Genomic DNA, 12,219 nt, shown 5'->3' with positions numbered 1-12,219 from the left:
AGAATGAGGCAACCTGTAACTGGTTGGGGCAATAGATTCATCCGCAAAATTGCAGGCCAGGATCCTTATCTGGAGACAGTGAGGGTTGTAATAAATCTTTCCAGAAAAAGGCTTTATCTGATCATCATCAGCTTGGAATTCCTTGCTATAGCAAAAAATAATAATAATAATAATAATTATATATATATATATATCCAAAGAAAATAACCACTTGAAACAGATACCCAAATTGTAGAAAATCTGTCATTAGAAGAATAGAACATTCTTTCTTCCAAATGTAGAGATGACCAGTGGATGTGCAGTCCAAAAACTAAGGGAAATCAAACTGAACTAAATTAGATCATTCCACAGAAGATGAACCTATGTCTGTAGCTTCACTCAGTGTAAAAATAATGAACTCAATCTTAAAAATGAAGGGTTGGTATCTTCCTTCTCTTGAGAATTGTTTGGCTTCACAGAGTCACATCATTGTTGAGGAGCTGGAATAAACGCATGTTTTCCATTTGACTATTGCTTCCATTAATCTTTCCGGGTGGAGTACAAATTCTTTGTTTTATGCTACATGAGAGCAATGGGGAATAGTCTTACAACATAGAACACAGTTTTAAAATGGAAAAGCAAAGTACTATTTTAACAACAGTCCGTCCTTTCCCATAAATTGTTAAAGTTGGTCAAATTGCAACGGGCTTCTTTTCCTTAGCCAGTTTTGGAGGCAGGAACTTAAAAAAGCACCAGAGGGCACTATTCTCACATGAAAGCCAACTCGTGGCGCGACTAAAAACCGAAGCTTCTTTTGAGTTTATCTGTGAGAGACTGCCTTTCACATTTAAACAAGACCAGTTTTAGTCTCCAGCCTTTTGGCATCTGTGATTGTATAATCACTTGTCCTGAGATGTCACAAGGTTTATAGGATTAATAAACTAGACCCTTACCAACTTGCTCTATGGCTATGGCAAGTGTATCAGTCTTACTTTATACTAGGTCGGATGTGGAAGAAGAGAGGATGCAAGCAATAGTGCTCACGTGAAAGGATTGTGAGGATTTATTCCTGTCTTTGTTTAACCTGAGCACCTGAATGGTGACATTGGACAGATTCATACCTGGGTATTTAGTTGTAATTTAGATAAAGCCTTTGTTCCTTAAGTATTTGGGTATGTCTAACTTACACAGGGTGGCGATGACAAGAGATAGCTCAGAGGTCTCTTGCCTGTCTCCAATATCCACCATACCACTCCATGTTATCTAGGTAAAGGTGGTTTCTTTGCTATACAACTTTAAGACAAATTCCCTGGCTGTCCCGAAAAAGTTGTCCCGTTTAAGTCCTTTATGGAAATTCTAGAGCCATCACTGCTTGCTAGTTGGTTGGTTGGTTTTTCCAGAGAATTTTCTCTAATAATCCAATTCACTTCCCATATAAAGGCATAGACTCTGCATTCACTTCCTCATTGCTCCAAGGTTTAGAAAAACCCACGAGGAAATCACAAGGGCAGTAGTCATCGGTGTCAAGTGCTGCTCTCTCTATATAAAAGATTAATAAAAATCAGGGACAAAAAGATCCATGGTAATGTATCAAAGAGCTGTCTATTTAGGCTCCCTTTTAGATGGCATTCAGTCTGCAGATTCTCTCAGGGTGGACAAGCTTGTCATGTTTGGCCCTGTCAGAAGCAGCCAGTTAATCAGCTGTAACATGAGACTTTGACAGAACCAACTGCACAGTGGTAGCTTGTACTGTGAGTGCATTGTCCTCTCACCCACACTCTGCAATACTGCCCCATTGTAAACAAGATGTCTGGCTTAACTGGGATATCCTCTAAAAGTATTTAGGCTAAAACAGAAGCTGACATCATAGGGGAAAGCTGTGTTCCCTCTGTTTGTATTTCTAACTTCCTATACCATTCCCAGAGAATTCCAGTGGATGTTGCTTAATAATGATAACAATGGATTACATACAGGTTGGCAAAGGGAGCAACATGATTAGATCATCCAGTCAATTGGTCTTTCCAGCAAAGGGCAGAATCTCTAGATAGGGAATCTAACACTTCATTTAAGGCAAAGGGCCAAGTAGTAGGAACCACACTGACTTTGTTGTCTTCTCTGCAATACTGCCAGAGCACTGAATCTGTTTTAGTTGGCTGTACTTGTGCCCTACTTAATTCCTTAAACACGAGCTTCCAACACAGTGTTGCTCTTTCCTTTGGAGATAACCAGTGGAGTAAATGCTATCTGGTGGGAGGCAATTAACTCTTGTAAATGATGCCTGTGCAAAACTCAAGGTTGGGTTACCACTGAGAACACCTTGACAAGACAAGGCCAACACAGGAGAAAACTCCTAAAGAGTCGTCCTGCGGAGAGTCTTTCACCTTTGCTGTGTACTGCATTGTGTAAACTCCGGCTCAGAAAGGGCTATTGTTTCAGGCTTATTTATTCACCTGATGGAATTTATTCAATAGCACAGCTGAAACACTTGGTTTCTCAGCCCTGGGTGTTGGTCTTTATAATAACCTTGTTCCTGGATATATTTTCTTCTTATGTTCAAATATATGGCTAATTCACATTCTCAAAGTGAATTTTATAATATCTGAGAGTAAGACACTAGAATTATCCAGAATGGCTGCTGGATACCTACTTCACTTTGATCTTTGTTGTCAAGGAACCAGAAGTCTCAATCTAGCACTTTATTCCTACAGTGACTCATACTTTTGGACTGGTGGTAGGACCCAGTCTCTCTGACTCTCTCTCTGTGGGAATTGTGTAAGGTAAAAACCATGTAGGCCTGAAGCTTTCAGTGGCCTCTTCCCCTGTCTATAAAAGACATTATTGAGCAAAGCCCACATACGTCACTAGATCTAGTCATATCTTTGTACCCTTGATACAATGTAAGATAGTACCAAACTATGGGCCAGATACGGTGGCTCATGCCTGTAATCCCAGCAATTTGGAAGGCAAAGGTAGGTGGATCACCTGAGGTCAGGAGATTGAGAACAGCCTGGCCAACCATGGCCACCATGGTGAAACTCCGTCTCTACTAAAAATACATATGTTAGCAGGGCACGGTGGCAGGCACCTGTAATCTCAGCTACTTGGGAGGCTGAGGCAGGAGGATCGCTTGAACCCGGGAGATGGAGGCTGCAGTGAGCCGAGATCATGCCACTGCACTCCAGCCTGAGTGACAGAGGGAGATTCCATCTGAAAAAGAAAAAAGAAAAAAAGATAGTACTAGACTATGAACTAGAGATAAGGACAGAGCCCCAGAAAGAGAGCAAGAGACGAACGGTAGAGTGGTTGTAAAGAAGCTGCGTTCAAACTTGTGAGGAGTATGACGTACTTCGCAGAGTACTTGCTGAATTGGTTGAGGCCTTTGCTGGGTTACATCTGTTACTCTTTAGCTCTTTAGCGTTTCATGGGGAACTAAGGAAATGCCAGGACACTGGGAAAAGAGCCAGCATAAAATGGTTGTGTAATAAAAGGGTAAAAGGTTTAGTTCTGAAAATTAAAGACCTCTAAGCTCAACTTTTATAGCAAGGGAAAAAAATTGTCAAACTGAATAAATAATGGGCATACAACAAGATATTGACTTTACGTGAACAACATTTCCCGTCAGACTAATCTAACAATTTAATCAATTGACAAACAATAGGTAAATTGTATCTGTGGATTAGAGCTGGGACCAGAGGTATCTGGGAGCACAGGTACAGAGCTAAGCCTAAGAAACCATGGCAAGACTGGAGTCTTAAAGCAGGAACAAAGGAGGTAGAGGTCAGGAGTGGGGACAGACCTGGAACCAGGGGCCTAATGCCCAGAGAATAAGATCATGTAGGGGCCAGGTGCAGTGGCTCAAACCTGTAATTCCAGCACTTTGGGAGGCCAAGGCAGGTGGATCACTTGCAGTAAGGGGTTTGAAATCAGCCTGGCCAACATGGCGAAACCCCGTGTCTACCAAAAATATTTTTTAAAAAATTAGCCAGGTGTGGTGGTGCTCGTCTATAATCCCAGCTACTGCGGAGGCTGAGGCAGGAGAATCAGTTGAACCTGGGAGATGGAGGTTGCAGTGAGCCGAGATCATGCCACTGCACTCCAGCCTGGGCAACAGAGTAAGACTCCATCTCAAAAAATAAATAAATAAAAAAGATCATCTAGGATTTTATGCCATTTTCTGTCCTTTAAAAAATTGAATTTCCAAGCATGAGCCTATGAAGATTGTTTAATTCCTTTGAGAATCTGAGCCCATCATTCAAAGACCTGTCACTCAGTGATAGTATCATTTCTTCATTCTTTATTCATTCATTCACTCATTCACCAAATATATATTAATGCCTTATTTTTGTAAAGTAATTTACTAGGAATAAATAAAATTAAAATGATGGACATAGTTTGCCATCTCCCGAGTCATAATAGAAGAGTTGAAAAACATTTTGATCATTAACTAATCAGAACTGCCTTTTCTATTTAAAAAAATTATCAAAAGAATAACAGTTAAGATGTAACTAAGTCCTGATTACTTTGAAGATTTGGTATAAATTAGGACAAAAATTAAAATAAAATTTAATGTTTCAAAACAGCCCTTTTACTAAAGACTTGGCTTCTTTTGTGGCTTTTAAAAAAACTTACAGTTGCAGCCTTGATTGAAGATCTCAGGTTTCCTAAAGTACTTTTAAACTCATTGCTTTATATAGTTTCAATATATTGCTGCTAATCAGTGCCCTGTTCTTACCAACTAAAAGGGCTGCCTTTTTTTTGCAACTTCGTTTGTGTCTTGTCCAGAAGCAAAGCAAACATAAAACAAAACATATGGAGGATAAATTATTTCAGTCTTTTTATTGTTCACTTCTATTTTTTACTTTTCTTATAAACCAGTAAAATGTTGCTCTCAAACTACCATCACATCCACTTTCTGTGGTTTTCCATTATTGTATAGGATTTTAAAAAAAAAACTCATTAAATAAGCTTCATTTGAAGATCTCTGACAAGCTTGTTTTTCACTTATGAACCTAATGTAAAACATTCTATTTGGATACATTTTAAGCGGTTACTAAATAATTCCCTTACAGCTATATAGAGGTGCCTATAAGATGAGTCAATGGGTGGTTTATTTAGTCATCTATTTATTCAGCAAATTATAGAGTGCCAGCATTGAACAATGAGCCATCATAAGTTAAAACCAGGTAAAATACCAACTTGTGCAAGAGGTGTGCCTGCCATCACATTTGAACCCAATTGCTGGAAGAGACAAGTCATAGTATGGAACATAAATACCTCAATTCAAGGTAATTTATGAATCATATTAGGTAATTTGAACAAACTAAGAAAGACTGAGTGAAGAAGATAGACCCTAAAAGAATGGTTAGGATTTTTGATAAGGACTAGGGGAATATGTAAGTGAAGAGAAAGACATGAGTACGAGCTGAACAGGCAGGGAAACCCAGTGTGAGTTCAGGGAAGGTCAACAGACATATTGGCAGGAGCAGAAGCTTCATACTGGAAAATAAAAGCAGGTAAAGCTGGTGGTGCTTGGAAGTGCTGTGTTTTAAATGCCAGGTACCTGAGTTTGAAGTATTTCTACGATCCAATTGCCACTCCCTGGTCATTCTTAGCCACTCCAGCCTATTCTCAAGCTGCTGCCAACGTGATTCCTCTAAAAGATAAAGTTAACACATAACTCCTCTGTTGAAGATTTCTCAGTGGATCTCAGTGGATTTTAGAAGGGTATGGGTCCCTAAGCCCACTCAAGTATGGGTGTCTATGAGACTGTTCACAGTGGAGCACCAAGACACAGGTTCCCTCTGGCTGAGCTCACCCTGGTGGGTTACCAGTGACCCTGCCCAGTCTCATAGGGAGCTTGATAAACAAGAGCCCTCTTTGATCCAAGCAACAGTCTCAGCAGAGGTGAAACAGCACCTGGCAACCCATTATGCCATGGCAAACAGGCTGAGAGATCTCTTTGGGTTCTGATTAAATTCCAGACACTTACACAGTGGAATTTGATGATATAGGCTGACTAAACTCAAACAAACCTTCATATAACTTTCAAATTCACATCTTAAATGCATTTAATTTCAGCAAAACAACATCCATTATCTTAAATTTACATTTAAATATTATAGATTATATTTTTATTTTTATTTTATTTAAAAAAATTTGTGCTGTGTATGGTGGAAAGTAGGAATATAGATATAAATATCATAGGGCATCATCTAATTTAGTTTTAAAATGATCCCTGCAGGGTAGTTATTATTATCCCATTTTATAGATGAGGAAATTGAGGGTTAGAGGGTTCAATAACTTATGCAAGCTCAAACAGTAATTAAGTAGCAAATTAGGGATTTTAAACCAGTTCTATTTGATGCCATTTCTTCTGCATAAGCACATTCAGATGTCATCTTCAGAGACGTCAAAGTAGAATTTGTAAATGACAGAAGCTGAGAAGTGCAAGGACCTAGACTCATCTACAATATCTATTTCCTGGCCGTGACTCATCAGAGGAAAACTACAAATTATGGTTTCACTAAATCAAGGAGTTATATTCGATGTCTTTTCAAATCTTCTCTCATCCCCTTGAGTCTATGATCCCCTATCAAATTTCTACTGCTCCCTAAACATTTCAGATTTCAAGAGCTCCATTGAAACAATAAGGAACTTTCCCATATTGAAGGAAATATCTTTTTTAGGGATATGTTCCTGTTTCCCCAAAACACCACAAGCAGGCTTCAAACACCATTCCAACTCTTGCCCTTTTTTTGTCCATGCCTCTTTCAAAAATAAGTAACAACATTAACAAAAACCAACAAAATTTGACCCTAGCCCAACTGAAGTTTAAGCCAGATTTGTGTTTAGTTTCCCAGACCAAAGTAGGAGAAGCAGTTAGCTGGTTACAAGCCCTTCATAGTGCTAAAGAACAATGAATGGAGAGCTTCAAAATTAAAACCATACGTTTGGTAGGAAACATCTCCAACTGGTGCTTGATTACTAACGAGGCTTTCTGCTTCTAACATGATTAGGACAAACAAGGAAAACCCTGTAGGGTTTGAACTGATGGACTGATGCTTCCCTTCCAGGAAGAAAAAGAGCAGTATCCAATGGCATCGAATCACTGTGATTCTAGACACCTTCAAAAGTCAGGGCTTTGAGGGGGTTCTCATTTCTATGCCACACAGGGAGCCCTTCTCTTTCTCAGGAATCCTCTCCAGAGAGAGAGGCTTTGTGTAGAATTTTCCTGAATGCAATGAATGTCAGCACATTCCCAGCTAGAATGTGCATTCTATTCTTATCAAGTGAAACTGACCTCCCTGCCCCAGCATGCTCTCCTTGTTCATCATGATGATTAATTTCAATGATGCAGGTTTCTAGATGAATTGCACAGTCCACTCCAGATGGCAAATATGTACCTCTGGAGTCTCCTCACCCTTAGGAAAGAGGTCATGTGCTAGCTTGCAAGAATGAGGATTTTTAAAATAGTTGGCTTACTATCAAATCTGTGTCCTACAAAATGCTCTGTCCAGACTAGACTCTCTCCTTTTAGTTGGCAGTGATCCTTTCCTTCCTACTCATTTTCCATCTGATACCATGTGACTCAAGTAGGAGTCACAAGCACAATGAATTTTTTTTACTGCAAAATGCAAGATTTTACAGTATTTTTTCAGCCAATGGAAGCAACCAGGATTCATAAGAGTCCTCAAGTTGATGTTCAACAGGCCCCTGAATCATGCTTATTCACAGATTTCCAAGTTAATTGCCCTGGTACATGCTACTGAGCTTCTTGTAGTGAACAAAAATCTTATTCCATTTGTCATCACTGTCAAAAGGAATAGAATATGCAAAATAAAAGCTGGTCAGAAATTGCTCTTTTTGCATGCATTTCTGTATCAGAGTGATTGTTTCAACATTGATCAAATACAGATTTCCCCCCAAAGCTTTGTTGGAAGCTCTAAGTGGTTCAGGTCATGGAAAGTGAGTTAATTCACATCCTCTCTTTCCAAGGTTAATTTTTTTTTTTTAATTGAGGCATTTTCTTAGGATTCAAAGTAAAAAGGAAGGAAATTGCTCTTATGTGTGTCAAGGAAGTCCAAATACTCACATGGACAAATAGCTGCCCTGCTTCATTTGCCCTTCTTTGCATCCCAGAACTGTCACCTCCAGGAGCCTCTGCTGAGGTTACCATGGAGCTGTGGGGAAAATTTTGTTTGGAGCTTTCAGAGGATATGTCGGGATAAACGTGGATGAAGACAAAAGCCTGAAAATCTAGGGACTGGCTCTGGGGAACAGGGTGGGGGCAGGATCATAAGAGCTGGCCACCCACCCAGTAGTGTCCTGGCTCCCTCATTACCTGAAATTCCGCAAGTTTAGTTCATGACAACACACATTTGCTGTGCCCTGGGAATTCACAGATAACTAAAAAAAAAAAAAAAGCTCACAGTGTAATGGGAAAGGTAGGAATTTTATCATAAGATAACTCTGCCTGAAAGAGGTGAAAAGGCATTACTGAGGTATTTTTGAGCCAGATTTTGAAGGCAGGATAGAAGACTGCCCAATGCAGAAGAGAAAGCCAAGGGAATCCCATTTACAAAGGTCAGGGCCTGATGTGCTGTGGCAGAAGAATGGGATCTGGAGGAGCCTAGCACTCGCAGGAGAGGAGATGAGGCAGGTTTCATCAGGCCCAAAGACCTGGCTACCAAAGTGTAAGATGGTGTGATCTGCAACAGTGCTGGAAATAGGCTGGGGCAGGGAGAGACCAGCTGTGAGGTTTTTGCCATAGTCCCAGCAAGTACTTACGAAGATACGAAGATCTGGATGGCAGTGACAGCAGGACTTAAAAAAAAAAAAAAAAAAAAAGATTTTTCCAAGATGGGTTTTTTTTTTTTTTTTTTTTTGAGATGGAATCTCTCTATCTTACAAGCTGGAGTGCAGTGGCTCGATCTCACTGCAACCTCTGCCTCCTGCCATGTTCAAGCTATTCTCCTGCCTCAACCTCCTGAGCAGCTGGAATTACAGGTGCCTGCCACCATGCCCGGCTATTTTTTTGTATTTTTAGTAGAGACAGGGTTTTACCATGTTGGCCAGGCTAGTCTCGAACTCCTGACCTCAGGTGATCCTCCTGCCTCAGCCTCCCAAAGTGCTGGGATTACAGGCATGAGCCACCCTGCCTAGCCCTCAAAGACATCTGTGGAAGGTGGAATTGACAACATTGGATGTGGGTGATAAGGGAGATGTCTGCAGAGGTTTCTAGTTTGGGGGATTAAGCTGATGGTGGCAGTTCTGAGTGAGGTTTCTATCTACCTCTATCTCTTCATCTGCCTGCTTCTCTCTCGGTCTCTCTCTCTTTCTCTGCCTCTATTTTTTCTATTTCTGTTTTTCTCTGAGACACTCTATATCTGTCTTTTGTCTCTCGTTTTTTCATGGTATCAGCTTCATTCTACACATCAGTTCCATTCTCCTCTCTATAATGGCCAACTTCTTCTGCCCCCTGGTAACTCAAGATGATACATGCCTTTGACTTTCCAAAGCTTTCATTCCCTTGAAATTCCCTCACTTCCCATTCCACTGTTCATTGTAAAGTTCATTCCATATTTTTCTGTTCAAATTTCCAATAAAGAGAATCTAATGAGAGGCAGCATCTGACTCCCACTGTCATGGCCATTGCAGTACATTGAGCTCCATAGAAATAGTGCTGGGGAAAGTGAGAGTCGACAGGCACTGGGCCACTCTGTTAGTGCCTAAGGAAAAAATGTTAAACAAGGGCAAAGGAGATCCTAGGAGGCCATGAGGCAACATGTCATCATATGCATTCTCTGTACAGACTTGCTGGGAGGAAGCACAAGAAGCAGCATCCAGCTCCTTCGGTTGGCTTCTCAGAGTTGTCTCAGGAGTGCTCATGGAGGTGGAAGACCATGTCTGCTAAAGTGAAAGGAAAATTTGAAGACATGGCAAAGGCAGACAAGGCCTGTTATGAAAGACAAACGAAAATCTAATCCCTCCTAAAGGGGAGACAAAAGAGGAGTTTAAGGAAACCAGTGCCCCCAAGAGGCCTCTTTTGGGCTTTTTCTTGTTCTGTTCTGAGTATCACCACGATCAAAGGAGAACATCCTGGCCTACCCATTGATGACGTAGCAAAGAAATGGGAGAGACGTTAATAACACTGCTGCAGATGGCAAACAGCCTTATGAAAAGAAGGCTGCTAAGCCGAAGGAAATATGTGAAAGGATATTGCTGCATACCGAGCTAAAGAAAAGCCTGATACAGCAAAAAAGGGAGGCATGAAGGCTGAAAAAAAGCAAGACAATGAAGGAAGAATAGGAAGATGAGGAAAATGAAGAAATGGTGAAGAAGATGATGTTGAATAAGTTGGTTTTAGCACAGTTTCTTTTCCTTGTCTATAAAGCATTTAACCCTCCCATACAACTCACTCCTTTTAAAGAAAAATAAAAAGGAAATGTAAGGCTGTGTAAGATTTGTTTTTAAACTGTACAGTGTCTTTTTTTGTTTAGTTAAGCTATCAATTGTGTAGTTAGATAGCCCTCTACTATTGGCATTTTCAATAGCCACTAACCTTGGTTGATACAGTATGGGGGGTGTAAATGGCATGGAAATTTAAAGCAGGTTCTTCTTGGTCCATAGCACAAATTAATCATATATGGGGATGGTCATTTTTTCATGTTCAGTTGTCTCTGACACAGCCTATATGAAATAATTGCTGCTCTGTTAACTGAACATCACTCTGTTTTTGCAAGAAAAAAAAAGTTGCCGCTGTTTTGTTGACATTCTGAATGCTTCTGAGTAAATACAATTTTTTAAATTAAAAAATATTTTTTAAAAAAGAGAATCTAATGAAATCAGTTCTTCTTTCCATGCTACTTCAGAGAGTCATTTACAGCTGGCTGCTTATCAGAACCTCCTGAGGGGCTTTAAAAAAAATACCAGTGCGTGGAACCATCCTTGACTTAGTGACTCAGAATCTTTGAGGATGGAAAGCTCAGCATCTGTATTTTTTTAAGTTCCAGTGGCAATACTGATGCACAAATCGTACTGAAGCCACTGCCATCAGTGACAGGTCATAGGTTATGGTTCCTAGAGAAGACCCTGGGTCAGCTACTCGTAACTACTCTAGTCAGTTTCAAGCAGAGGTGGGAGATAAAGGGCAGGTAGGGCCACACTGTATGCAACATGGCCAGCCAGGGACCTGGGAGTACCCTGGCCATAAAGACAGCATGAAATGTTTGCTACATTAGTCTTGTGAGGGGTAAAATACTTAAACATAGGTTTACGGTCCTCTATGATGTGTTTTGTGGACAAACACAGAGGAGGGGCCTCTAATCCCAGGACTGAAAGGAGAGGAAGAGAAGATTTTTCCCAGGTAGGCGACATTTGAGCTGAACTTTGGGGGAAAGCTAAAGATTACTCAGGTGAAGAAAAAGAGAAATGAGACCACCAGTGAATGAAACAGCATATCACAGGTAGAGAAGAGATGCTTGGGCAGCATGGTATTACAGGTTCACACTTCAAGCATCCTCTGCCACCCTTCTGCAAACCCATAGCAAGGCTTCAGAAAATGTCTCGATTATTTATTCTAGAAGTCATTTAAGACTCTGCCAGACATTTAAGGGCTACCCAAACGAAAATAAAGTGAACTGTGGGAGGATATTGAGAGATTAGACCAGAGAAGTATGCCGAAGCATGATTGTGAAGTTTGGTGCTCAATTTTCTAGAATAGTAGCTACTATTTGTTAATTATCCACATACCAGGTACTTTATTGCATTATTTCATTTAATCCCCGCAGAACCCAGAAGGTCAATACTATTGCACTCTTATTATACGTAAGGAAACAGAAGCTCAAATCGCTTCTTTTTACTTGCCACAATCATAAAGCTAGAAAATGCACAGCTGGAATTTGAACTTAACGGTTAAAGTTCTCAGACTTTAAATTTAGAAAAGGGGGAGAAGGAGAGTTCTGTCTTTGAAAATGAAAGAAAAAGATACCAATGTTTATGTCATTGAGGAGTTGCATAGTGGGATCATTTCAGTATTCAAGTGGTTTAAAGAATTTATATATTTATGCAGGTAAATATTCTGCATCCTTTATTTTATTTTATTTTAGTTTATTTAAAACATTACAGCAATAAAAAGAACAAAATCTTTAGAGAAAACCTGGTGTGGTTGCTCAATACGTAAGATAAATGAAAGGGAAGCTGCTCAAGTCAGTAGGAGGTGAGAGGTTCACAAAGCATCAG

At 40.1% G+C, this 12,219-nt stretch overlaps 1 protein-coding gene and 1 pseudogene across 1 annotated transcript in view; one reads left to right on the top strand and one right to left on the bottom strand.

Annotated features, from left to right (window-relative positions):
* STAT4 (signal transducer and activator of transcription 4) overlaps window positions 1–9,671 on the bottom strand; it is a 152,521-nt gene extending 142,850 nt beyond the window's left edge. Inside the window, exons 1-2 of the mRNA XM_011974214.1 lie at window positions 9,482–9,671; window positions 8,072–8,159 (exon numbers count right to left, since the gene is read on the bottom strand). Of these exons, the coding sequence (XP_011829604.1) occupies window positions 8,072–8,097 (26 nt within the window). The 5' untranslated portion in view covers window positions 8,098–8,159; window positions 9,482–9,671. The remainder of the gene's footprint in view (window positions 1–8,071; window positions 8,160–9,481) is intronic.
* Window positions 9,672–9,773: 102 nt separating this feature from the next.
* On the top strand, window positions 9,774–10,416 carry LOC105535242 (annotated as a pseudogene).
* The last annotated feature ends 1,803 nt before the right edge of the window (window positions 10,417–12,219 follow it).

This window comes from Mandrillus leucophaeus, unplaced genomic scaffold, assembly GCF_000951045.1.
Source record: "Mandrillus leucophaeus isolate KB7577 unplaced genomic scaffold, Mleu.le_1.0 Scaffold143, whole genome shotgun sequence".
Classification (NCBI taxonomy): Eukaryota; Metazoa; Chordata; class Mammalia; order Primates; family Cercopithecidae; genus Mandrillus; species Mandrillus leucophaeus.
The sequence above is the reverse complement of the archived record's forward strand: the minus strand, read 5'-3'. Positions and strand labels throughout refer to the sequence as shown.